At 37.2% G+C, this 25,750-nt stretch overlaps 1 protein-coding gene across 4 annotated transcripts in view; it reads left to right on the top strand.

The window, feature by feature from the left end:
- LOC577619 (synaptotagmin-14) overlaps positions 1 to 22,875 on the top strand; it is a 29,122-nt gene extending 6,247 nt beyond the window's left edge. Inside the window, exons 1-6 of one of the 4 annotated variants that reach the window (XM_011666126.2) lie at positions 158 to 703; positions 15,052 to 15,185; positions 16,098 to 16,508; positions 17,968 to 18,166; positions 18,818 to 18,933; positions 20,193 to 22,875. In XM_011666126.2, coding sequence (XP_011664428.1) covers positions 571 to 703; positions 15,052 to 15,185; positions 16,098 to 16,508; positions 17,968 to 18,166; positions 18,818 to 18,933; positions 20,193 to 20,390 — 1,191 coding nt within the window. In that variant the 5' untranslated portion in view covers positions 158 to 570 and the 3' untranslated portion in view covers positions 20,391 to 22,875. Of the gene's footprint in view, positions 1 to 157; positions 704 to 10,295; positions 11,322 to 15,051; positions 15,186 to 16,097; positions 16,509 to 17,967; positions 18,167 to 18,817; positions 18,934 to 20,192 lie in introns of those variants that run through there. The other 3 variants (XM_011666124.2, XM_011666122.2, XM_030999506.1) reach the window with 3 other exon arrangements.
- Positions 22,876 to 25,750: the final 2,875 nt, after the last annotated feature.

The following is a 25,750-nucleotide window of genomic DNA, read 5'->3' as shown; positions in this document are numbered from 1 at the left end:
TGGATTTTGTCTTGTTGTTACTGCATTCATGCATGCAATTAGATAATAGTAAGAGGAGATTTAATTCATGCTGGTAGTATCAATACAATAGACAGGCACATTAGAAGTAGAAATACTAGCTGATGCCAGTATAAAGCCAAGCTGGCATAAAGAAGTAACATTCATCATTTGTCTGATACTGTATAAATCATGGTGCAGAATGACTTTGGATTAGCAGTTTAATACATGCGGCTAACATTGAACATTGAATGTCAAAGTGACTTTCCAGATTGCCTCCTTTGGTCATGAGGACCATGTGCCATTTGCAGATGGAGGAAGATTAAAACATTTTGAGATACAAGCATTCGTACTGTCTTGGAGATTGTAGTGCTATGTTTCCTCTGGAGTTCTGATAGCTCATGTGGATGAAAAGCCACCTACCTCTTGGATATATTCACTTTAGGCGCAACATTGACATTTTTTTGTAATTGATTCATCGACATCTTATTTTAGTCTTCTTCTTTTTCGGTCTAGTTTGCTTGCTTTAACCGTGAACATTCTTGATTCCTAAAGAGTCTTGGCAGAGCCATCATGGTAGCCAAACTTTTTTTGTTGTGTTGCGATGGTGACTCTGATAGTAATGAAGACCAACATCTAGTCGTGGTAAAGAATGTGAAATCTTGCAAGAAAGTACACTTTAAAAGAAAAAACAGTTTGTTTCAAGGTGAACCTATCAACTCTTGGTTAAAACATTAACCAACCCTAGTTGGTTAATGTTTTAACCAACTATTTATTAGAACTTTAACTTATAATTTGCTGAACTTCTTTAACCAACTTTAGTTAGTTAAAAATTCTACCAGCTATTTATTAAAATCTTAACAAATCATTTTAACCAACCCTTGTTGGTTACAATTTATACCAACTATGTATTAAAAATTTAACCTAGTTGATTACAATTATAACCAAGTATTTATCATGGTTGTTGGATAAAGTATCAATCCATACATAATTTGCACTTAGTCATGAATTGAAATAGACAGTAATTGAATCAGCAGTCGATAGGCTGCTATCTTGGGGGTTCGAAGGACTAGTTAAGGTGTTTGAAGGTAAGCTAAAGGAATATTTACTATGCCATTCTACTGATGAACTTTTTATAATCCATCTGAAGCAGTAACTATTTTTAACAATGCAGAATAAGTCGCCAAAACTTGCCTGCTATTCTCTCTCAGATTGTCAATTCCCGGCGTGAGAGTAACTCTGCTCGTGAGATAGAATACATCAAACTTGCCAGTAGATCTAGTACTTGCACTATTGCATTAGACCGAGTATAACCATGAAGAGTACGGGTGAGTATCGGGCTACGCGCACGTCGTCAGGCGCAACGGCCGCTGCATGCAGCAGCAAAGTTACTCACACGCAGGGAATTGGCAATCTGAGAGAGAATAACGGTCAAGTTTTGGCACCTTTACTGCGCATTGTTAAAATATTGCGGAAATTGTTACTGCTTCAGATGGATTATAAAAAGTTCATCAGTAGAATGGTATAGTAAATATTTGTTTAGCTTACCTTCAAACACCTTGACTAGTCCTTGGAACCCCAAAATAACAGCCTTTCGACTACTGACTCCATGATGACATCCCGGGATGAAATTCGTAGCAAACTGCTACGCGTGATTCTTGTTGTCTATTGGCTCATTTCATGTCACATGATCAAAACTTTTAACCAACCGTTGAACGGTGGGAATTCTATATATTGGTTAACCAATTGCAGAAACCCACAGCATTTTACCAAAATGTTGATTAATTTTTTAACCAACCAATTGAAACTAAGTTTAACCAACCACATTATTACCAAACCACGGCACTTTTATCACAACAGTTGGTTATTTTTTTTAACCAACCAGTTTTAATACGTAAAAGTTTTACCAGTGTTTTTAGAGTGTATATGGAGCTGGACATGAAGGATCAAGCAAGGATGTGCTTAGATATAGACGCCTATCCAACAATTTTTCTATCTTGTTCATCTGAACCCTCTTTCATGATAGCTGGTAATTTTAATATTATTTGTTGAGAGATTACATGTATATTTGAAACCATATCTTGAATTATCTATGAATGTCAGGATTACTATTTCTGTTATAAGCTGAGAATATACATTCATAACATAATATATATATCTGTAAAGTGCTTTGAGAGGGCCTTCGGTCCTGGAAAGCGCTATATAAGAACTAGCTATTATTAGGTGGTCTGTCGTTTTCGACAGATCACCTATTGTTTTCGTCAGAATTTTCTTTCTTTATTTATTTATTATTATTATTATTTATTTTTATTTCTCCCCGTTTTTTGTTCATCGGTTAACTCAAGATCGGTTGTGTTAATTTCTTTCAATTTTGACACAGTCATAGGTCATTGTCATGAGACGTGACAGTAACCTTTTCAAGGTCATCAGGTCATCGTGACGTCATCCAGGCGCCATTTTGTTAAATCACGTTATCCATCATATCTTCATGATGCATGAGCAAAGGTCATTCATATTCATATCACATATACTTCAGGTCAAGGGTCAACAAGTCATGTCATCAAAGGTCACATAAAGGTCATGACGCGCACGTACGCGCGCGTCAAAATTTTAAAAAGCTCAAAATCACTTAACTATTAAACGAGAGTACGAATCAGGTCATTTTGAGCATTTCAAAATTTTCCGTCCGTACGTGTCCCCGCGCGCGTTGCGCGCGCTCACAGCGCGCGGAAAACGTCAAATTCAAAATGTTTACTTTATTTAGATTCCTCTTAACGTAATTGACCATTTACATTAATTTCAGTCACTCTTGACCTTTAATAAGGCCGTGAGCGTGCGTCAAAGTTCAAAATCCGCGCGTGCTGCTATGGGCAATATAATGCAAATTTGATCAAAAACATGCCATTTTAAAAATCGAAATAGCTCTTCAGATAGTCCATCGACCCCCGATTTTTATATCATGGTTGGAGAAAGCATGAGACTATTTTCTATCTAACTATTTCCTCATTTTTTCAATCAGATGTCAGGATCATGCTCATGCTCATCATCATCATCATCATCAATATCATCATCATCATGATCATCATCATCATCAATGTCACCATCATCATCATCATCATTGTCTGAAGATGATCATCATCAACATCATCATGATCATGATCATTATCATCATCATCATTAACATTATCGTTTTTATCGTCATATAACATTATCATCATCATCACCTTTACTATCATGATCATCATCATGTTCATCATGTTCATCATGATCATCATTGTTTACATGTCTTTATAACTTCTCCCATTCTCAAATCTATCATATGACTTAGACAGACCACCTTATTCGTCTTCGTGACGAATTAAATTCTAGTTATTATTATTATAATGCATAACATACATGCATAACAGTTACCAGTACTTTTAACCCCTGAATGTATATACATGGTGTATACATTTGATATGACAATACCAATATTTAAGGCCGTTACCCTGGGGATATGTTACTGTCGCTCCATTTGAAAGGTAATGATAATTGATAGCGGTTGGTACACTAGAAAAACAAAGACCTGCTAGTTTCCGCTATATAAGACCCAACAATTATGCCACTTGAGTATTTTTATTCAACCTGAAAGTTTTTTCATTTCATTTCATTTATTTTCCACATTAAAAACCAGAAAAATATACAAGGTAACAGAATACATTGTACACATTTGACACATAGAGCAAATGAAAAACAGATACATAAGCATAAAAGAACAGTGAAAATTTACATCAGTTAACAAACATCAACATTAAAACATATAAAGGTAAGTAATGTATAGATGGGGCTAGAAAAAGCTAAGCTAATCAAGTCTAGCCCCGGTAGCAATGAAGGGGAAGTCCACCCTGAGAATGTGTGTGGCCAAGTAAAGGCGTAGTAAACCCATCCTCAGGGTGGACTCTCCCTTCAATTGTCTGGTTTTATAATTAGATTAAATTGACCTGATGAAAACATAATCGCGATTTTAAACATAATAATGATTATTTTTAAATTGATATGACTATTTAGAATTGCAAAGATATTGAAAAATTAAAAATAAAACATTTCTCAGTATACATGTCAATAATATAGTATTAATGATTGCTTTGAGAGAAATGTTTTTATATGCTCAAGGGAAGGTTAGAATTGTGCTATTGCCCGAGGCGTGCCAAGGGCAATAGCCCAATTGTAACCTTCCCGAGAGCGTATAAAACAACTATTTCTCTAATATTAAAGCAGTCATTAATACTTTTATATGCCCCCCCCCCAAAAAAAAGAGTCAACTAATGACACCACCTTGGCATTTCTCTAGTTTATATGCACGGTTGTTTTTTTATGGGTGTATCTTTGAGAGTAGACTATTCACTAGATCTAGATTCTAGTCTAAGCAAGATATTTTTACAATTTTGGGGGTGGGCCGGCCCTGTGGGGAATATGGAGAAAAACCTGCGCTTTCATATGACACCTCACTTATTGAGTATCACCTTCAGGATCACGAGCAATATTAGTTTAAATCTCTGGTAGGCCTAATTAAAACATCGGCCAATTTAGCAGGAGTGCGCAGCAATGGCCAGCAAGTCTTGCATTTGATCATCATCAAGAAGTTGAAATCTTGGGAAAGTTTCTTCAGCCATCTTTTGCATTCGGTTTGGTACTGAATTACAGACCAATTCTTCGCACACGTACGGTATCCTTGATCGCTCAAACCAGTTTTTAACATGTGAACCTATGGGTATTTCACCAAGACTGAACTATTTTCCCGGTAACCATGGTAACTGGAATTTTGCCGGGATTTTAGAACTATTACATGAGTTTGGAATTTTACCGGGAATTTTACAGGAATAGTTAAAGTTTATGAATGCAATTTTGACCAATCAGATGGCTGGATTTTTTTAAGTGAGGTATATAACACATTATATGAACTGCACTAAATCTGTATGCATTTACCCTGTTCATGTAAGGTCAAAGCCTTAAATTGCAATCATGTTGAAAGACTCTATATCAAAAAAACTCTCTAAAAGGGTTAAACCCCCATTTGAATCTCTGTGTCGAAATAACATATCTTTACAGAAATACTGCCTCTTATTAAACTCAAGTAACCAAGGTTACCAGCCTGGAAACATTCCTAGAAGAATTACCTTCAAATATGTGTACAGCTCTAACAGATATTTGTTTTATGGTCACAATAACTTTTCTTGTGCACCTAGTTCATGCATAGAATTATCAAACACCTCTCTGTCATCAGAGGGTTGGAACCTCCTGTAGGTTCCAGAATGCTGTAGACCATATAGCAGCATGATTTTTTACTTGCACGTCACTGTTTTACTGTATAAAGAAATTGTACACCCCTTTTGTTGTCTGCACCTTCACCTGCTGTCACAACACATCCCATCCCAGTATAGCTTGGAAAAGCTGCTTCAGGGATTACCTCATAAGTATCAAGTATCCAGTTTAAACACCTTTATGGCGTCTTTTGGAGGAATCCTACCAAGTACTGTTAAAGGACAAAACCCGTCTCTCATCCATAAGTCCTCTTAAAATCCTGTACCAAGTCTTCCTACCAATACCGATTATTAACCGTACTTGAATATAACATAACCTATAAAGTCTAGCTCTCTTTTAGAGCTCATAAGGAATTACAAAGTTTCCATATTACAACAAAGATGTAGACAGTAGGCTTGCGGGTGCACCATGTGAGAGAGAGAGAGAGAGGATTGAGGAGTCCTGAAAAGAACTCTCGGTAATCTTTCTTGAGGGTTTGTAGTCCTGAAAAGGACTGTTTGGTATAGTCTTGAAAAAGACTGTTGGTTATCTTTCTTAGCTTATAGTTCTAAGGAGAACTATAGCGCTTGGAGAGGATGAGTGGCGGGAGTGGCTCGACGTTTCGAACAGGTTGACTATCCGTCGTCAGGAGTGGAGAATAGCTGGCGTGCGTGAGTTTAAGTCACCGGGGTGCGGATGTCGGGGAAAAATACATGACCGTGCAGGCTTGAGTCATCGGGGAGTGGACATGGATGGTCGGCTCGTCTGTCTGGCCATCCGTCAGCAGTTCGCCGTTCACTGAGCAAAACAAAATTTTGCATACGACCTCCCTCGAAGCAGTTCCCCTGCAATTTGTATCCTAACTTTGGTATAATATTCCTCAAGAGATTTCTATGAAAACAAATAACTACCATCGTCAGGGTCATTTTGTACCACCCCCCCCCCCCCCCCCCATTAGATGCTGATTGAGGAGGTTTGCTACTTTTACCAAACAGGTGTATAACTCAAATGGAGTGAGGATCTGATCACCTAAAGCTATCTTCAATGCAAACTTACAAGAGCCTCAGCACATCCATTCTGATGAGGGGCTGAAGGGGTTGTAATAAACTTCCACTTTACCCTTTACTCAGCACAAAACTGGTGTGGGAGATCACTATCCGATCTTCTCAGCTTCTCGTGTTGCTTGCCATACTGCGCCAACGAATTGCGTACCGTTTCTCAGGATGACCTTCAATTGACCTCCAAATATGAAAACCTGCGAAAAACCTATCAAAAACTCCATTGTAGAACTATCCACTGCTAGATCAAGGTGTACCAATTTTGTGTAAAGACACGTGAAGATCACTCCATAGTGCTTAGCAACGATATTGCTTACCATTCTGCCCCACCCTCGATTTGTACGGCTCAAAGTAGTTGCACAAAGTGTTAAAAAATGGGGACATATAAAAACGGTTTCATGCGAATCTCTGGTAAATGAGCCATGTATTGTGATTCGACCTTGTGCTGCATCTTACAACACGTCAGGCACCTGTGCTTTATAGTCTTGGCAAGCCTATGAATGCCAATCATGCGCCCAGTATTTGCTTGTCATTTTCGCTGCCGTTGTTGTGACTCCATCATGCCCTATCTCATGCGATGCTGTAGACCAGCCTCTGTACCGTCTCTGAGTAGTGCACCCAATCAGCTGATAAAATAACACACCCTCAATGTTGAAACCTTTCCTCTCAATCTGGACCCCGAATATAGATGGAAATTTGAGGGGATTGCGCGATCAGTGGGGAGACCGCGCTGTGTGTGCGATTGATGCATATGATAGAAAAATAAAAACAAAGAACAGACTGAATCTGGACTAGCGATGCTGATAAGGTATAGCTGTCATACAAAATCAGGCCTTCTCCAACTCTGATGATACCATTCTATTTGTAGGGGGTCTGAGTTTTTAACTCCCTTTCTTAAAGTGGTTTCTGTGCCTCATGGACCCAGTACGTCACCTAGCTGGGTTGCTGAGATTGGTCCATACGTCACTTTTCCTCTATTTATTATGGGATTGCCTAGCAAGTGTTTTCTTAATTGAACTCCATAGGCGCATTTATGCTGTCAAATACCTCATTTCTGAAAATCGCAATGTTTCGTGCACCCATTTACACTTGTGCTGAAACATCACTAACTGAACAGCTCAGTAATGTTTTGGCGTGTTTCAGTTGGTAATGCACATGCCAATCCGATGCAAAAATCCTCCTTCGATCAGCTGTTTTATGCTGTGGCTGCTGCAGTCCAGTGAACGTTTTGTTTCTTTTGTTCTATCATCTTTTTCCATCTTTCATCTTCTCTTCCATCTTTCCATTATCTATTCTTTGTCATTTTTTCTTTCTGTCTTTCCATATGTTATTCTTTCTTTCTTCCTTCTTTTAACTTCTTTTATATTATTCCTTGTTTTTATTATTCTTTGTTTTTTCTTTATATCACCTTCTTTTATGTTATTCTTTGTTTTTATCAATTTCTCTTTCTGTTTTTCTTTACGTTTTTCTTTGTTCCTTCTTTCTATCACATTCTCTTATGTTATTCTTTGTTTTTTATCACTTTCTCTTTCTTTTTTTCCTTATGTTACTCTTTGTTTCTTTCTCCTATCACTTTCTCTTTCTGTCTTTCCTTATGTTATTCTTTGTTTCTTCCTTCTATCACTTTCTTTTTCTGTCTTTCATTATGTTATTCCTTGTGCTATTATTTTTTTTCTCCCTTCTATCACCTTCTCTCCCCTTCTCTTGTTATTCTTTGTATTTATCGTTCTATCGTTTTCTTCGAGGACGACAGCTAGCCCCGCTCCTAAAGTCACGTGACCTAACATCGCGATGTTACAACTGCAAGCGTTTGTACTTGCCAAACATGCCAAAACACGGCAAAAGATCGCACTCCGAATGGAATGTTTCGGGCTTGGCATTTTTGCCGGTAAAGCGTAGTTGCCTTGGTAACATCACTGAAACATCGCGGTCAGGCTCCGGTTTGGCATTTTTTGCATTTTTCGATGACAGTGTAAATGTCCCTCATGATATGATTAAAGCCCATAGTTTCACTCATTCAATGCAACATCCGTTTAAGCTACAGTCCCATATACGTCCCGGACCATCCCGGACCATCCCGGACCCCATCCGGGGTGATCCGGGATTCGGTCCGTGTTGACACCGTGTTGGCACCGGGGTGGTCCTGGATGGTCCTGGATGGTCCTGGATGGTCCTGGATGGTCCTGGGCGGTCCGGGAGTCGACCCCGGATGTTTTTGACGGTCAAAAACTGCCGGGGTGGTCCGGGACGGTCCGGAACAATAGTTTGATCCGGGGTGATCCGTGTAGCCACCGTGCTGGGTCCGGGGTCATCCGTAGTGGCGCCGGGGCGGTCCGTGTTGATCCGTGGCAGTCCGGGAGTGAGTTATTGACCGCCCAGGACCATCCAGGACCATCCAGGACCACCCCGGTGCCAACACGGTGTCAACACGGACCGAATCCCGGATCACCCCGGATGGGGTCCGGGATGGTCCGGGACGGTCCGGGACATATATGGGACTGTAGCTTAAAAGCATCACACTTTTTTTGAACAAAACATCCCGGACCATCCCGGATCACCCCAGACCATGGTCCGGGATGGTCCGGAGTGGTCCGTGCTCGTCCGTGCTCGTCCGGCTTTATATGGGACTGGGGCTTAAGAAGGAGCTATAATGGACAATGTCTGTCATGTTAAAATGACAAAACCTGAACATTTTATTATTTTGCCAATTAAGCTATGTACTACCATGAAAGATATCTTGTTCACTGTATTCAGGGAGTAAGCATCAAGGCCTAGGGCCTGACTGTAAAGCTATATATGGAGACTAATACTGTTTTCACACTGGCAATATTTTGCTTAACCCCGTACTATAGGTGGGGTTAAGGGGGGTCTTAGCCCCACCTATAGTACGGGGTTAAGCCTATTCCACTTTCTGTTCAGACTGGTTTTTACCAAAGTGGGCTAAAGTTGGCTAACCCCACCTATAGTACGGGGTTAACTAACCCTGCAAAATAGCAGGGCTAACTCCGCAATTGTGGTGCTAACTCCTGCTAACCCCGCAATTGCGATGCTAAGCAAATGAATGAGAACAGAAACGAAAAATAGTCCGGTACTACGCAATGGAGCGTATCACAGCTGGCCAGATGCGAAGTGTGTCCAATCATAACATTAACGATATCCGGGGTTAAAGAAATGCAGTGAGAACAGCGGGATTTTCTTATTCCGGAATAGGCGCTAGTACGGGACTAAAAACAGCGGGTGTGAAAAGCCAAAAAAATAGTCCGGGGTTAAGGATAGTACGGGGCTAAGCAAAGTACGGGGTTAAGCAAAACCAGTGTGAAAAGAGTATAACAGGTCTCACTTAGTTTAACTAAGGAGCTAATATTCTTTTCACACTTGTTTTGCTTAACCCCGTACTTTGCTTAGCCCCGTACTATCCTTAACCCCGGACTAACTTTTTTGGCTTTTCTCACTGCAATTCCTCAGCCCCGTACTAGCCATAGCGTGAATATTCATTAATTTGCTCCACTGCGTAGTCTCGGACTATTTTTTGTTTCTGTTCTCATTCATTTTGCTTGGCACCGCAATTGCGGAGTTAGCAGGAGTTAGCCCTGCTATTTTGCAGGGCCAGCTAACCCCATACTATAGGTGGGGCTAGCCCACTTTGGTAAATACGAGTCTGAACAGAAAGTGGAATATAGGCTTAACCTATTATTCCAAGAACAGTATTGTCCATGCATGATTAGAGCAACATCATCAATACCTTCTCACTACCGGTATTTAAAGTGTTTGTACAGAACATTCTTAGCTCTGGCCCCTTTTTCTGATATATGTGAAATACATTGTACAAAAACTCAGGGCCATCCATTGAGGTATTTGCAATGCTTCTGTTCATATTATTCACTGGACTGTACCCTTTTCAGTCTGAACTATCCAAGCATCTACATGTGCCTGTATAGACACAAATATGTAAACCCAGTGTAGATTTTGCTCTCTTATATTGTGAGCTAAAGTGTACTAGAGGGGGAGTCGTTAAGGTGTTAGCTGTGGGTCATTACACCTGCATGTACTTCTTATACTTCCTGTGACTACCAGTATTTTTCATTTTGATGTGCTAGCTGATAGGACAGAGTTGACATTTTAGCAAGTGATTGCATATCAAGCAGCAGTATGTAACCACACTGGTATACTGTTCTCTTCTGCCCTGGTTTGATGGAAAGAAACATCAACAAGTCTGTATTCATTGAAAAAGACAGGAATATATGGACTTTGTACCTCTGAAATTTCGCTGGTTTACGGAATCAAACATCTACTGTACCCAACCCAGTTCCATTCTGATCTCATCTACATTTGTTAGATTCTACATTTGTTTTGTTTGCTCAAATACTTTACCTGAGGTAGAGAATTAGTGAAGACATTTCTCTTTCACCCACGGATCTCAGAACATGTGGATTCTAAGACCGGAATATTTGTGATGTTCAAAGGATTTGAGTTGAGGAGACACTTCTCAGTGACATCTCTTATTGTGTCTTTCCCACAAAGAAAACTTCATTTTATCCAAGTATTCTTCAGTTTCAGGAGATTGCCTTAACTTAAATGTTCAGTATTTTTGTACACATGCTTGAAGCCATTGATAAAGTTACCAAGTATTTATGTTGTATGACAAGGTACTAAGCTCCTGTTGACTTCTGCATCTCTTCTGATCTGGATCACAATTAAGTAGAGTAATTTTGCGTAAAACTGAGATTATATTTCCTAAAATCCTGTCTGGAAGACAGTTGATTTGAACAATGACTTGTCTAGTATGCCTGAAGTTTTGCCCAGGGTTTTCTTCCCTGATAGGTTTTGCCCCTAGATCAGTGAGAGAACCAACTGAAGTCAAAGATCCTGATGAGGATCTTGGTGAAGATGAAGGACATTACTCAGACCCTAGCATAGCTCAGAGTGTTAATGAATCCGATGTTGCATCGATAGCCAATAGTAAATCAGAGTCTGTTATTTTGGAGAGTAAGTATCAATGAATCTCAAGTCAATGGAACAGGTAGGATCGTAATAATAATAATAATGATAATCTTTTAAAGTCCACTCCAAATTTTATTAAACCGAAAAATGGAAATCTTTTTGCCCAATTGATCGTGAGCCCGGCAGCCACTGAGCAGTGCCAGATCGACGTTGCTCTATTCCTTATTGTTGAATGCCAAACAAGGTAGCAGCAACTCCCATCTTTTAACGTCTTTTGGTATGACACGGCCGGGGTTCGAATCCAGGACCTCTTGGTTGTGAGGTGGACGCTCTACTGACTGAGCCAACACACCGGTTAAAGCTTATCTGCCACAGTTTACAGGAGGGATTAGACCGCCCTGCAAGGTCACTGAACAGGTGGTTATCTCATCAACTCGGCTCTCAGTTAACATAAGAAAAAGAGGATCATGGGGGACCAATGGTCACCGATTAGGCATTGTTGTTGTATAGAGGGCGCAAGTAGCTACAAGTAGTGCAGTGGGCCTTTAAGTGAATGCCTTGAGAAGACAGTGGGAGATGATAAAAATATGAAGTCCTGTCAAAATAAAAACTTTCAAAAATTGTTTGAGAACTGCATAATATACTTTTTGTATAAAATGCAGTGTAATGTCCAAGTTCAACTGCACATCTAGGCCATATTGTGCTTTAAAGGCATCGTTTAACAATGTTAAATCTGAGATGCACAGCCCTACGTGTTATCAGTGTCTGTGATATGGTTTAATATTAAAGCCCTACAAAAATTGCGCTCAAAATCATCAAGAAGTGCCTCAAAAAAAAAAAAAAAAACCTTTGATTGACCGGTTTTATAATCCTTGTTTTCCCCAATAGACTGTAGTGTTATCAAAACTGTCAGGAAAACACAAAATTTAATTTTCAATTTCCAATCATAAATATTTTGATAATCAGACAGGCGATTGTTGCAGCATGAGCTAAATCCAGGAATCGGTGCCAAAGTTACCTAATCGCTTTAATCCCTTGCTGAATTCTAAAAGAGTTGTCCTTTCATCAGGACTTAATTGCCAGTACCATTACTACAGTGTTCACAATGATCACTCTTGCCCAAATATATTTCACAAGGTAATTTGAATGTCTTTGTCCAGTGCATACCTAGGGTCTCTTCTTTGAGTCTTTTCATTCAAATTGCTCATTCACAAGGAGATTTATTTTATAAGATGATACTCAGAAGAGGGAGGGTTTAGTTGAGCCTGCACACAGCATACTAGATATCATAAGGTATAAAGGCTTGATTTGTTGATTGGGAGCCAAACTGCCATTTAAATCTGAACAAGAGGATTTGGATGGTCATGGTTGGCATATAAGGATTTTTACAATTCTGTATGTACTGTTATGTATTCATTGTACATGTAAATGTATAATCCAAGATATGATTAGCAGCCAATAACTGAATTGTTCACATTTTACAAGCAATTAAAAAAAATTACACAGAATAATATATTGTATTTACAAACGGCAGACTAATGAACTGTTCAGTTTATTCTATCTATCTAAGTATCTTCTCCCCGTTCAGAGGTTGATTCTGGTGCACTCTTGCAGTTTTAGTCCACTCCAGTTCTTGATATTCTCTTCCCAGTTGATTCTGGGTCTACTTCCTTCCACTCTTCCTTCCAATACATCCTTTAAGAGGTTTTGGTGCCTTTTAACATGACCAAAGTATTTGATTTTTCTCTCCTTAACTAATCCTACTCTCTTTTTATTTGTTTCCAGGATATTTTCATCATTCTTCTGTAGATCCACATTTCAAAAGATGTTATTCTATTTTCCATGGCCTTGTTTATTGCCCATGTTTCTGCTCCATACAATAGGACAGACCATACATAACAGTTTACAAGTCTCAACCTAAGCGCAAATTCCACCTTTCTATTTGTGAATAATCCTTTCATTGCCAGAAATTTATTCCGAGCAATTTCTATTCTTTCATTTTCTGCTTCGCATCTGGCATCATCTGTGATATTTTGTCCTAAGTAGATGTAATTACTGAATTGTTCAACAATATGTCCATCAAGTTTCAAACATATTCTAGGCTTATTCTCTGTTCTACTAAAAATCAGTAACTTAGTTTTCTTGACATTCATGCTTAGAGCCTTAGACCAAACTCTTCACTTTTGACTGTAGTTTATTCACTACAGTCTTTTATTAGGAGTTATATGCAGACTTAGTGCATAAGATTATTTCATTCAACTTTCATGTACTGGTATGTCTTTTAGGGTTTTGACAACAACATGGGAGCTTGCCTGGTAAAGAATAGATATACAGTAATAGCTTGTCAATAGTTACAACCCAGATGCACCAACAAAACCAACATTAGATCAATGTCTCAACAGTTTCTTCCCTATGCATGGCACAAAATCTACAGTTTGGACTCAACAGTTTCTTCCCTATGCATGGCACAAAATCTACCAGTTTGGACTTTTGGAATAAGTTCTTCTTCTTTTTCCAAGAAAAATGCTGCTTCAAGGCCTTGGAAGATTGCGCAATGTGTGACATGAATTTTACTAAAAAAATAATTGAAAAAAATATTATGAAATATGGCAAAAAGCAATTTTACCTTTGGGTTAATTGTTTTTAATGCAATTTTGCATACATGCTTGGTGATATATTACACGTATCTATGAGACTATATTTGTAATTTAATTTGGTTGAAATATTTTATTTAAAAAACAAATCAATGAAAGGCTGTGAAGGATGTTTAACCAATTCAATTATATTCATGAAGGTTCTGTGTATTATAGAGTTGCTTTGTATGCTTCTAGCAGCACAGCAATACCATCATTTCAGTGGGTACATGTAAATGAATTTAAATTTTGTGTGGAATATATAACATTTATACTCGTATATTTCCACCTGATGCAGAATACTGACAAAATTTTTGAGGTCTTGCGAAGTGCCATACTATTTTAGGTCATCTACTTACATTTAACCCTTTACCTATTTTCAATTATGGATAAATAATATTCATTCCACAGAAACCAATCAAATAGAGAGTGCTAAGTTCTCTGTGGCTCTCTCTCTCTCTCTCTCTCTCTCTCTCTCTCTCTCTCTCTCTCTCTTTGTGAACACCTGCCTTTCCCTTGGGTCTCCTATCGTTTTCTATGGAACTTCATTGAAGCATTATGTCAATAGACCATAAATATTTGAGGAATACAAATATATTAAGCATTTTCAAGGTCATTTATATGTTTTAATTTACCCTTTTTCCTTTGAAGCAAGCAAAAAAAGCAAATATCCTTCTCCTGATATATGACAGTTGATCTTTTGTGATTGGGAGAGATGTTTTTTTAAATCTCAATCTGCATAAATCTTACCAATAAAGTCTGGTGAAATATTTCATTGGTAAGCCTGTAACCAATAGGATGTATGCACTATTCTTACATTAATGTCTTTAAATGCGTCCATCAAAAAGAAACCTTTAGTGCTTCTTGCTTGTTATACTTCTTATTGTGCAGAGCATTTTATTCACTAAAAAAATGAATGAATCTCCTCCAATTTCGTTGAGAGCCAGAGAGATGTAAGCTCTGTGCCAAAATATATACCGTAAGTACCCTTCTCGTTCACAGAAGAAAACATTGGGTTCAGAAATTCTAAATTGTGTATATCAAGAAAAGTAGATTCTATGATTATGATTACCGGTAATGCTTGTGATGTTTAACGTATATAGATGTATTGATAAAAAAAAATTAAAACTTTTTCTTTGAAGGTGTGAGAACAGACGATGTAGAGCAGGGTGATATATCACTGGATCAGGAAGGTCATGATTATCCAGTAGAATCTGAGTTTGTAGATGACTTACCTCTCGTTGGATCAGATGATGATGATGATCTCGTAGTGGAGGTAAGATACTTTCTTGATCCAGCAATATCAGTTATTCAGACAATTGTAGGAGAACAAATACAAACCCCACCTTTATTCTCTGACAGAGTTTGAGCGTCATGAACAGGATAGGTGTTATCATGGTCTAGTGGATTAGTCACACTGGACTATTGATCTAATGGTTCAGGGTTTGAATCTCTTTGAAACAAAGTTTATCTTCAATTGCCACTCTTCACCCAGGTGAAGATAACTGGTATTATACAACTCACTCCTAGATCCTAATCAAATGATTGGTCATGCCCGGTCATGTGTGATTGATTTACTGAGACTTTCCCACGTCTTTCAAGCAAAAGTGTGAAATAGTTTCCAGTACTATCCAACTATTTTCTAATACACAGCCTGGGTATGAGGCATGCACATAGAGATCTTATATTTAGGATTTCTGAACCTCAAACATGTATGCCTATATACGCGCAGTGAGCATGCGGGCTCTATTGTTTAAAAACAGTAACCAGGACAACAAGCTTTTTTGTCAGCCATACTGTCACGAAACAATTTTGAACAAATTCTTTTTACATCAAATAACATTTAAGCATCTAGGAGTTTTGTAGTATAAATGAATATGCATTTTCTCATCCGTTCATTATACGATCATTATACAAGTGCGGATAGATCGTATAATGATCTCATGCCATGCATCATTTGTAAACCCTTGAATGCTTGAGCACTTTGAGTTTAACTAGGCTAGGGCCTGGTAATACCATATTGTTATTTAAAATATGGTAATTAAATAGATTTTAAGTGCATTTCAAGTGCTTATGAAAATACTGGTAAATCAACATTCCTATTTTAAAACCTTTTATTATTTAAATGATTAACCGTATTCACAATGCAAGATTTTTTAATATTGTTTGAACCTGTCATATGATTCAACAGCTGCCACCGTCCGATGCTGGGCCTTCTATTGGTGACCTGGAGCTAGCCTTTCAATACAATGGTGAGGCTAGACGTATGAATGTAACCATCATCAAGTGCCATAACCTGCCTACCAAGGATGAAGGTGGAGCTTCCAGCTTTAGACTGCGTCTACTGCTGCTTCCAAGCAAACGTCAGAGGGCTAAGACCCACATTAGAGAGTCCAAAGAGCCGCTCTTCAAGGAGCTCTTCAGGTTCTCTCGTATCTTCCCTCATGAGGTAGTAAGCACTGCTCTGAGATGCAGACTGTATGGATGTGAGAGGATGAGGAAAGAGAAGCTCATTGGAGAGAGTATTATCAAGTTCTCATCGCTCAACATCGCTAACAAACAAATCATCAAAGTCAGAATCGACCCTCGCAGTGATGTTGTAAGTAATCAATGTATAGAAGTCCAGCCTGATAAAAACCTGATTTAAATCGGTTTCCCAATTTTTTACCCAATATTTTTTTTTTTTCTGACCAATTATTTTCCAATTTTTCTTACTCAAAAGGGGGGGAAAGTTGTAAGATGCGATTATCCCCACCCCCCCCCCCCCCCGAATCCTCTTTTTTGTTTTTTACTCAAGGGGGGCGTGGGTTTTTTTTTAGTGCTCACTATCACCCCCGAGTAGTTCATTTTATCCTGTCTGGAGATTTCCCAGTATGATCAGTCAGTCTAATACCCATTTCCTGGAACAAAAAGACCAAATCAGATCACATATGAATCATATTATCCATCCTTTTCTTTTTTTGTTGAATCAGTTGTTAGTTATTCTAACAGCACACTGAAATCTTCTGTGGCACTTTATTTTAGGGTCCGCCTTTCAAGGCATTTTCTACAGATTGCACTGGTTTGGTAACCGAACAACCTGTGTATCATTTGAGTGAAAATAAATGGATATTGTATGGTGTCATAATCTACATGAATACATGTATAATTATATTTTACATAATCTTCTATTTAGTTGAACCTTCACCTTTTGGAAATTGTCAAATCTGTATGTCTTATTTTCCAACTTGGATATTTAGAAAAGACCAGATAAATTCCAAAGCTATCTTTCTATACCTAGCTCAAGTGTTTAAGTAGAAACAAAGTTACAATATGCGTTTTGTCTGCAGCCTTAACATTAAGTATGCAAGCTTTCATCCACCTATGTGTGCTTCCTCCAGCCAAGTTGTTCTTCACATCACACAATATCTCACTGTCTATTGCATCAAGATCAGTGAAGTAAAGATTGGGGATAGCTATTGTTCATCTGCTGTTATGTCAGACATTCTATGACTGCTTAAAGAAAGTGTATTTGTTATGGATTGAATAAGCTGCTTCTGGTCTTGCTTCTTCCTCTGCTGCCCTTAACAATGGACTAATCTTCCCATTGACTTGGAGATGCCTGGTGGTCGTGAACTCTATTGTTAGTGTATAGGCCTGAATTGTTATTGTTAGTTCTAAGCAGATGAAAAAACATTACCCTAAACAACTTACCTGTATTGATTTTGTTCAATTGTAAGTGCTAGGGATAAAACTTTAGCGATGAATAGGCATGTTTGCATGCTACTGACTAAAAGTGTAGAAAGCTGATGATGCAAAGCAAGATCGTTTGACCTGAACTACTTGTCCTTTCTAGCATGGTGGCCAGATAATCCAATTTCTAGTTGTAGAGCACTGTGAGAACTTTTTAAATACTGAACATATCCATGGTAACATGTTGGTTTATACAGCTGTAGATGTTATATTTGTAGACTTGAACTAAAAAAAAAAAAAAAAATTGAAGGTAGCAAATATATTGTGTAGAGCGGCAAACCTATTTCTTTAATATCTTTACTTTTTATCCATCTCTCAATGTCCAGAGTAAGAATGGCTCCTCTCCATACTCCAGTACATCAGACCTATCTGATTCGAACAGTTCATCCTCCTTGCAGTCAATGAGTCAGGGCAGTGTGCCTGAGATCTTGATTGGTCTAGCTTACAATGCTACCACCGGTAGACTGGATGTAGAGGTCATCAAGGGAAGTCACTTCAAGCAGAGAGCTGCTGGCAGAGCACCAGGTAGGAAGCTCTTAAAAGAGAAAAGTCTTGTTGGGATTTGCTTCAATGGGAAAGCAACAAAAAGGGGTGATATGATGGCTTCTCACCAGTGTGTTACATACTTGGTACACCAAATGTGGATGGTTTCAGAATGACATACTAAACTAAACATACCGGAGTGTTGGCTCAGTCAGTAGAGCGTCCGCCTCACAACCGGGAGGTCGTGGGTTCGAACCCCGGCCGCGTCATACCAAAAGACGTTAAAAGATGGGAGTTGTTGCTACCTTGTTTGGCATTCAACAATAAGGGATAGAGCAACGTCGATCTGGCGCTGCTCAGTGGCTGCCGGGCTCACGATCAATTGGGCAAAAAGAATTTCCGTTTCGGTTTAATAAAATTTGGAGTGGACTATTAGGCTATTATTATTATTATTATTATTATTATTATTAAACATTTAATCACCCCCACAAGGGTACTGACAGCGGTAATTTTGCATTCATTATTAAAGGATACACATACACCATGTACATATTTACAGGAACTTCCTAATTAAGGGTGAAAACTATTGGACAGTTGATTTTCTCACTCAGTTCCATCAATCATATCCCTTATAATGTTTCTCCCATTCATGTTGTATGTAAGTCTGGTATGATTTGTGTGATTGACTGACAGATTCCTACGCAAAGGTTGCTCTGATGTCATCTAGTGGCTTTGAGATCTCCAAGAGCAAGACATCCGTCAGGAGAGGGCAGTCTAGCCCAACATTCAAGGAGACTTTCTTCTTCCAGGTAAAGTTCTTCTTCTGTAAGAATAAAGGGCCTTGCTCTAGGAATGTAACTAGAAATTGTGAATAGGGAGGAAAGATCATTTCATGTCAAATCACCCAATGGTTTTAACCCAACCATTTTTATGTGATCTCGCAGCACCAAATCTCAAATTTTAGGTCAATTGGGTGAGGGGTTTGGGAGATACGGCCCACCAAATTGTGAGATTTTTGGCAAAATGGGTGTGGCTGCCTACCTTTGAACCCTTGTATCTCAGGAACTAATGGGTCAATCTTCAGAAAATTGGTATTGTTGGAAAGGGAATTCCATGAGGATTCCAGATCTGCCATGCTTTTGAAGATTGGTACATTTTTGGGGTACTTTGGCCTAAAGGGTTAACAGGGTTAATTTTCTGAGGGGGCAATTGTCCTTAAGGGGTATTTTTTCTGGGGATAATTTTCTGGGGGTAATTGTCCTAGAATCAACTCAGAGGCCTGAATTATTATTGAATTCCCTTTCCAACAATACCAATTTTGTGAAGATTGACCCGTTACTTTTTGAGATAACAAGGGTTCAAAGGTAGGCATATAGCCATTTTTGCCAAAAATCTCAAAATTTGGTGGGCCGAAAATGTTCAGATTTTTGGGGTGATTTGACACGGAATTGGTAAATCAATAATGATAAATCAAAATCGATTTTAGCAACTGTCCACCAAAAAAAGTATATTCTAATCTCAATGACCTGGAATTGAATAATGATTATGAAAAGCTTAATTGAAATATCTTACTTGTAAGGGTACCACACAACTTGTTCAGAGCTTTCCTTGTTGTGTAAACCCGAATTACTATACATACTGATATGAAGGTCCAAGGTGAGGGCTTTGTTTGTGCCAAGTTAATGAACATCAGGGAAAAAATTAATATTTATTTTTCAGGGGCTACTTTTCAAGCTTGCCTGCCTGAAAATACCATTCTAAAATTTGTTTTGCATTGAACTCTATGCAAATATACAGGGGCTCTTTTCTGATTTTTGGGGGGTCTTTTAGGCATTTCAGGAGCTAATTCGCCCCGAGCGCGGTGTATTTTTTTCACTGATGAACATATACTCACGTATGTATCACTCTTTCAAGCTTCATGCTTTACTCATTCGTTGATGATATTTGTGGACACTAACCACCAAAAACTGTATGCAGTCATTTGTTATTACAGACATGATATTTGAATGAAGGGTTTATACCACTTGTGGCCTAAAAATATAAGTTTGCATCTCCTCTCTTTGAACAGGTTGCCCAGTTCCAACTTCCTGAGATGACCCTGCTCTTCACTGTGTTCAACAAGAAAGGAATGAAGCGTAAGGAAACCATTGGTTGGTTCTCAATGGGTCTTAGTAACAGTAGTGAAGAAGAGATCGGCCATTGGAATGAGATGAGAGAATCTAAGGGTCATCAGGTCTGCCGATGGCATGCACTACTGGAATCATAAAGCATGGGACCAACGATGTCACGGAACTCCTTCCTCTCAGCAAATAATCTTTTTATCTTCTTCCGATCTTGTAACTGATTAATACCTTTACATGTTTGCTGATGAGATGATCAAGTATACCCCCATTATCTAGTCTATACTATTAAGATTGATTGGTGTGTAGTACTAATTTCTCTATGCTGGGAATGCTACCTTTTAATATTAACATTATCTAGAATTTTAAAGATAATTTTGCTTTATTGACGTATGCATTGTTCGTATCCTATTTTATTTTATTTTCTATTTTATATTATTTTATTTTCTGGCGGATACCGGCGCTATATAAATATCCATATTATTATTATTATTATTGAAATGACTGTACGATGCTAAGTTCATACAGTTACAATGTTGTTATTTGTTCATATTGATTTGAAATACAGCTTTGATTCGAACACATACAATGAATGCATTAACTATCGTATTGGTGTCACACACATAATGTGACAAAACACAAGGCATTTTCAATCACATGTTGCTCTACCCAGATTTAATGGTCAAGTTATATCACTGTTTAGAGCATGAATCAAGTGTTCTAAATATCTATTTTGGGACTGTTTTTATTAAACACTCCTCTTATTTTGATCTCTTGTGATTACATAATTTTCTCCTATAATACAATAAAGATCTAGTACTGGTACTATCATACATTTCTTCTCACTCATTTTGTTGCTGAGATATAAACTTGAGCAAACAGTCTGAGAGACCATTAAAAGTAACGGGTTGGAGAGAAAGTAATGGTAAGAACAAGTGATGTTTTTGTACTTGATTTGATTGATATGTATGTAAAACAGGTCATCACAATTTATAAGATTGATTAATGTCTTTTTGAAAAGAAATGACTCAATTTTATTTATGAAGTTGTTATCTGTGAATGAAGCCAGGTTATGTTAGAACGTTGGAGTGTATTCATGCTGTACGCCTACCAGCAGCTCTCCATGCTGTTGACATTTGATACTTGATTATGATATGGAAAGGAGGTCAAATGGACAAGACAATTTTATAATTGAACTTAACGTCTTGATTACTGAATTTTCTAACTTCCATAGGCTTAATACATGGACCGCTCAGCACCAGTAGGCAAAGGGTTTGAAAGTAGGACATACACATTTAGGATGTAGTCTTGGATTATGATGTAGCTGGGAAGTAAATGGAAATAAGAATATAATTATACCATCAGTTTTATGATTGATATACCAGCATGTTACACAATCAGTATGATGAGCTCAGAAATTATGAAGCAACATAAACTTGAAAGAAGATCATGGAATGGCATATTACAGAGTGGCTAAAACATTGGTATTGGTTATTCAGTCCAGTCTGTCATATAGAATGTCTACCTTTATTCTGACATGTTTCCAGTGATACTATATTTGTAATAAAATGAACTTTGCTAGTCTTGAATAGAAACTAGCCTATTTTTAAGTGTGTAGTGAGTACTAGACTAGAGTCTGAACACACACTCATGCTTGTGTGCATAAGTTATTATTTAACTGAAAGCTGAAGGTGTGCCTTATAAAGCCATCTAGATTATTAAAGTTGACACATTTTATTTGCAAACATTAAGCCCCCATTATCACCTACCACAGAAATGTATTCAAACATGCATGTTCTCATATATTGACTTGTTTTTATTTACCTGTATTCCCTGTCTTTTGAATGCAAGTATCACTTTCAGCCAGGGTTTAGCCTGCTTTATTTTGGAAGTATTTTTTTAACTTGCTAGTATATTAAACAAATTAAAGCTTTGGTAGAAGGTAGTAATTATAGCTTTTAATTCACTTTAAATTCACTTTAAATTCACTTACAAGTGTATTATGTTTGGACCCTGTCATGATCTTCTAACAATGAATTATCTGTAATCTGTGTTTTGTGCAAAATGTGTTTATAAAGAAAGTTTAAGCTGTAAATCATTAAATAATTTGGTGTAATACATGTATCGTTAGGGGTGTATGAGACTTTAAGAATTGGCAATATATGCAGTACCAAGAAGAGCTTCCAATCTAGCAATGTTTGAATTCATCTTCCAATGACTGTCTTCCACTCACTGAAACTTTACTGATCTACCTACACATACTTTTTATCTTCTTTTCTACAAATGATACTTCTTTTTTGTACTAATAATATCAAGTTGTTTAGTATAATGCATTTACTTTAATGCATGCATCTTTATAGGTCTATGCCTGAATCTTGTTTCAACATGATTAAAATTTGTCATATGTTATAGGGGGACCTTGTAAGATAACCATGGTTTTGTGAGCATGTACTTAGTAGGGAATACGATGCCTGCATATAGATTGCCTCGGTAAGACTGGTCTTTTCTTCAAGTTGCTTCTTGATAATTTAATTTGTTTGTAATTTGTTCGTTCTGAAAATGGGATTACTAATTATCGTCATAAAAAGCCTTTTGTAGTCAAATGTATTACCCTTTCAAAAACAACATTACCTACGTTTATAATATATACATAGTGCAAATGCCTGTTTTCTTGTTCAAGAAAAAAACAGAATGTTTATTATATAACAAGATGATCATACTTCTTTATGAGGGTTCTTCATTCATCATTAATACTTTGTACAGCAAATATTAAAATAATTGTACTACATTCATTGATATCGTTTTAGTGGCTTAGTTCATCAAGAAATGAAGAATTGAAGAGTAATATCAACCTAAGTGGGTGGGTCTTAGGGAATTCTGTAGTGAGATACAAAAAGCCTAACCATTCAGATTACTTCCTGCACTGCTTGCTGCAAGTTCAAATCCATAAATTCAAAGCCAAGTATTTAGTAGACTAGTTTTAAATGATTGGACCAAATAGAATACTCTCAAACCATGTTGGCTTTATATCACAGTACTTGTTTTGTAAATATCACCTTGTATTAGTAGCTTATGATGGGATATAATAGTGGAATATTATATGGTATGATTTGTATTAGTAGCTTATGATGGGATCTAATAGTGGAATATTATATGGTATGATTTGTATTAGTAGCTTATGATGGGATCTAATAGTGGAATATTATATGGTATGATTTGTATTAGTAGCTTATGATGGGATCTAATAGTGGAATATTATATGGTATGATTTGTATTAGTAGCTTATGATGGGATCTAATAGTGGAATATTATATGGTATGATTTGTAAAGATATCTTGTTAAAATATTTATGGAAGGAGCAATAAACGTTTGAATGTTACTAATTATACATATCTTAGTTTGATTTTTTCTCTTTCTTTGTCTCTTATCTATACTACACGATTTGTAAGAAGTAGGTAGACCATGACTTGTAGAAAGATGACTATTAAAAGATCTTGTAAAATCATATATCAATGCACATACCCTTTCGTATCTCGCCCTAATAAAAGAAATAATCTGTTGATATTGTTCAATCACTTTGATAGACCTATACCATCAATTAGGGTGTACAAGGAATAAGAACAATACTAATAATAATCATAATAATAATAATGATAACGATAATATAACTATCAAAACAATGATTATAATAATAATTATAATAGTATGATGATAAAAAATAGAACAAGAAGAATAACAATTGTCATCATAGTAATGATCATATCCGGGATATATTACTACATCATAATTTTTTTTTTTTTTTTTTTTTTTGGGGGGGGGGGGGGGGGAGTTGGGGTTTTTAAGACGTTTTATTTCTAATCCAATCATTCAATTTACATACTTACAATGCATACAGAGATGTACATATAATCAATAATTATTAATCATAATAGTTCTCTTATTCCTGTCTATTTATAAACTAGACTGATGAGATTGATAGACACGTGATGGTAAGAAAACAAACATTCAAAATACAAACATCTTCTCTCCTAGGGAGACCGCTCAAAAGAATACAAAAATATTGAATAGAATCTGAATGTACTTCAGAGAAAACAAGCCCACAGCTTGAGAAGCAGAAGGATGCAGGATACACACGCCTTCTTGCTCTCAGCTCTCATCCGAAAACTAGGCTACTTGGAAGTCATTGTGGTTGTTTGATCAATGCCTCTTAATTACTGGCACTTCTCTCTTACTAGGCCTGTTTTCATCAGCTCGAGCTTGCAAAATATCCCGCTTTTTGTCCAGCCCGAAGACTCGCACTATGCGCGAACGCTGAGCAAAATATCTTGAGCTCAAGTTTCAAGTTTCAAGGTTGAGTTCAAGAATCATCGAGCTGATGAGGACGCGATTAGTAACTTTGAGATTATTACCCAAATCAGAAATAGCGGGCTATTTTGCAATCTCGAGCTGATGAAATAAAAAAAATTAAAAAAAACGCCTCAAAAAATCAAAGCGGCAAAATAAATTCCACACATCCATTAGTTCAAACTATGGGAGACAGAATCTAGAAATTAAATTCTCAAAAAAAAAACATGTCATGTTATTATGCAAGCTGTATATAAATTTAAGATGGGAAAATAACTGAATGTACGGATTATGAACATTTCAATTTGAATATTAACCTTTCTAAAATTGGATGTTTTCAAGTCATAGAAAATTGTCATAATATATGCATATTCACAGGATAACTTCTTTGTCATATTACTTTACTTTTCAATTTTATAACCCATCTTTCCCTTTTACTTGAGATCCAGTTCTTTTGTTGAAATATGATTCTGACATTACATGATTATCATAAGCAATACAAAACCAAACTAGAATACTTATGCTATTGCTATCACATAGCTAGTGACAATAAAATATGTGATGTAATCGCAATGAGGGGCACACATAATGGAAATGGTCTTAATACAGGAGTTGAAAAGAAGATTGGACACATATCCCTCTTAAATGTACTATGTCCCTTTTGCAGCCAACCCCAAATTCTGTAGAACTTTGCAGGAATTATGTCCTATCTGTGAAATTTAAACGTTAGCAGTATCCTCATATTCAAATTATGCAAGGAAACCCGTTTACTTGCTAGACTTCACTGTCAGACACTATTGAGTGACTGACTGGCTTTTTTCCTTCTTTGGTAATAACATACATAAAAAGAGTTGTAAAGGGTACATGAGCATTTGTCTACATCAATAACCCACTTCTTGTGATGGCCAAGATTAAACTGATTGAATCTTTGCGTAGCATAAAAGGTATGACCATTCGGTACAATTGTCTGAAAATCAAGACTATTACTTTTGGGCTCTATAGCCCTAAAGTCGATTTGACAACTAGTCGTTATTTTCCCACTTGAAGACATTTTCAAGCCCCACCTCATTTAGGGAAGTTCTAAATTAGTATTATCTTTCAAATGCAGTTGGAATTTAACTTTTTCATTTTTTGGCATGCAAATGGGACATAGTACCTTTAA

Source organism: Strongylocentrotus purpuratus, unplaced genomic scaffold, assembly GCF_000002235.5.
Source record: "Strongylocentrotus purpuratus isolate Spur 01 unplaced genomic scaffold, Spur_5.0 spur5_scaffold_5, whole genome shotgun sequence".
Taxonomy (NCBI): domain Eukaryota; kingdom Metazoa; phylum Echinodermata; class Echinoidea; order Camarodonta; family Strongylocentrotidae; genus Strongylocentrotus; species Strongylocentrotus purpuratus.
Note: the sequence above shows the minus strand (reverse complement) of the source record. Positions and strands in the feature narration are given on the sequence as shown.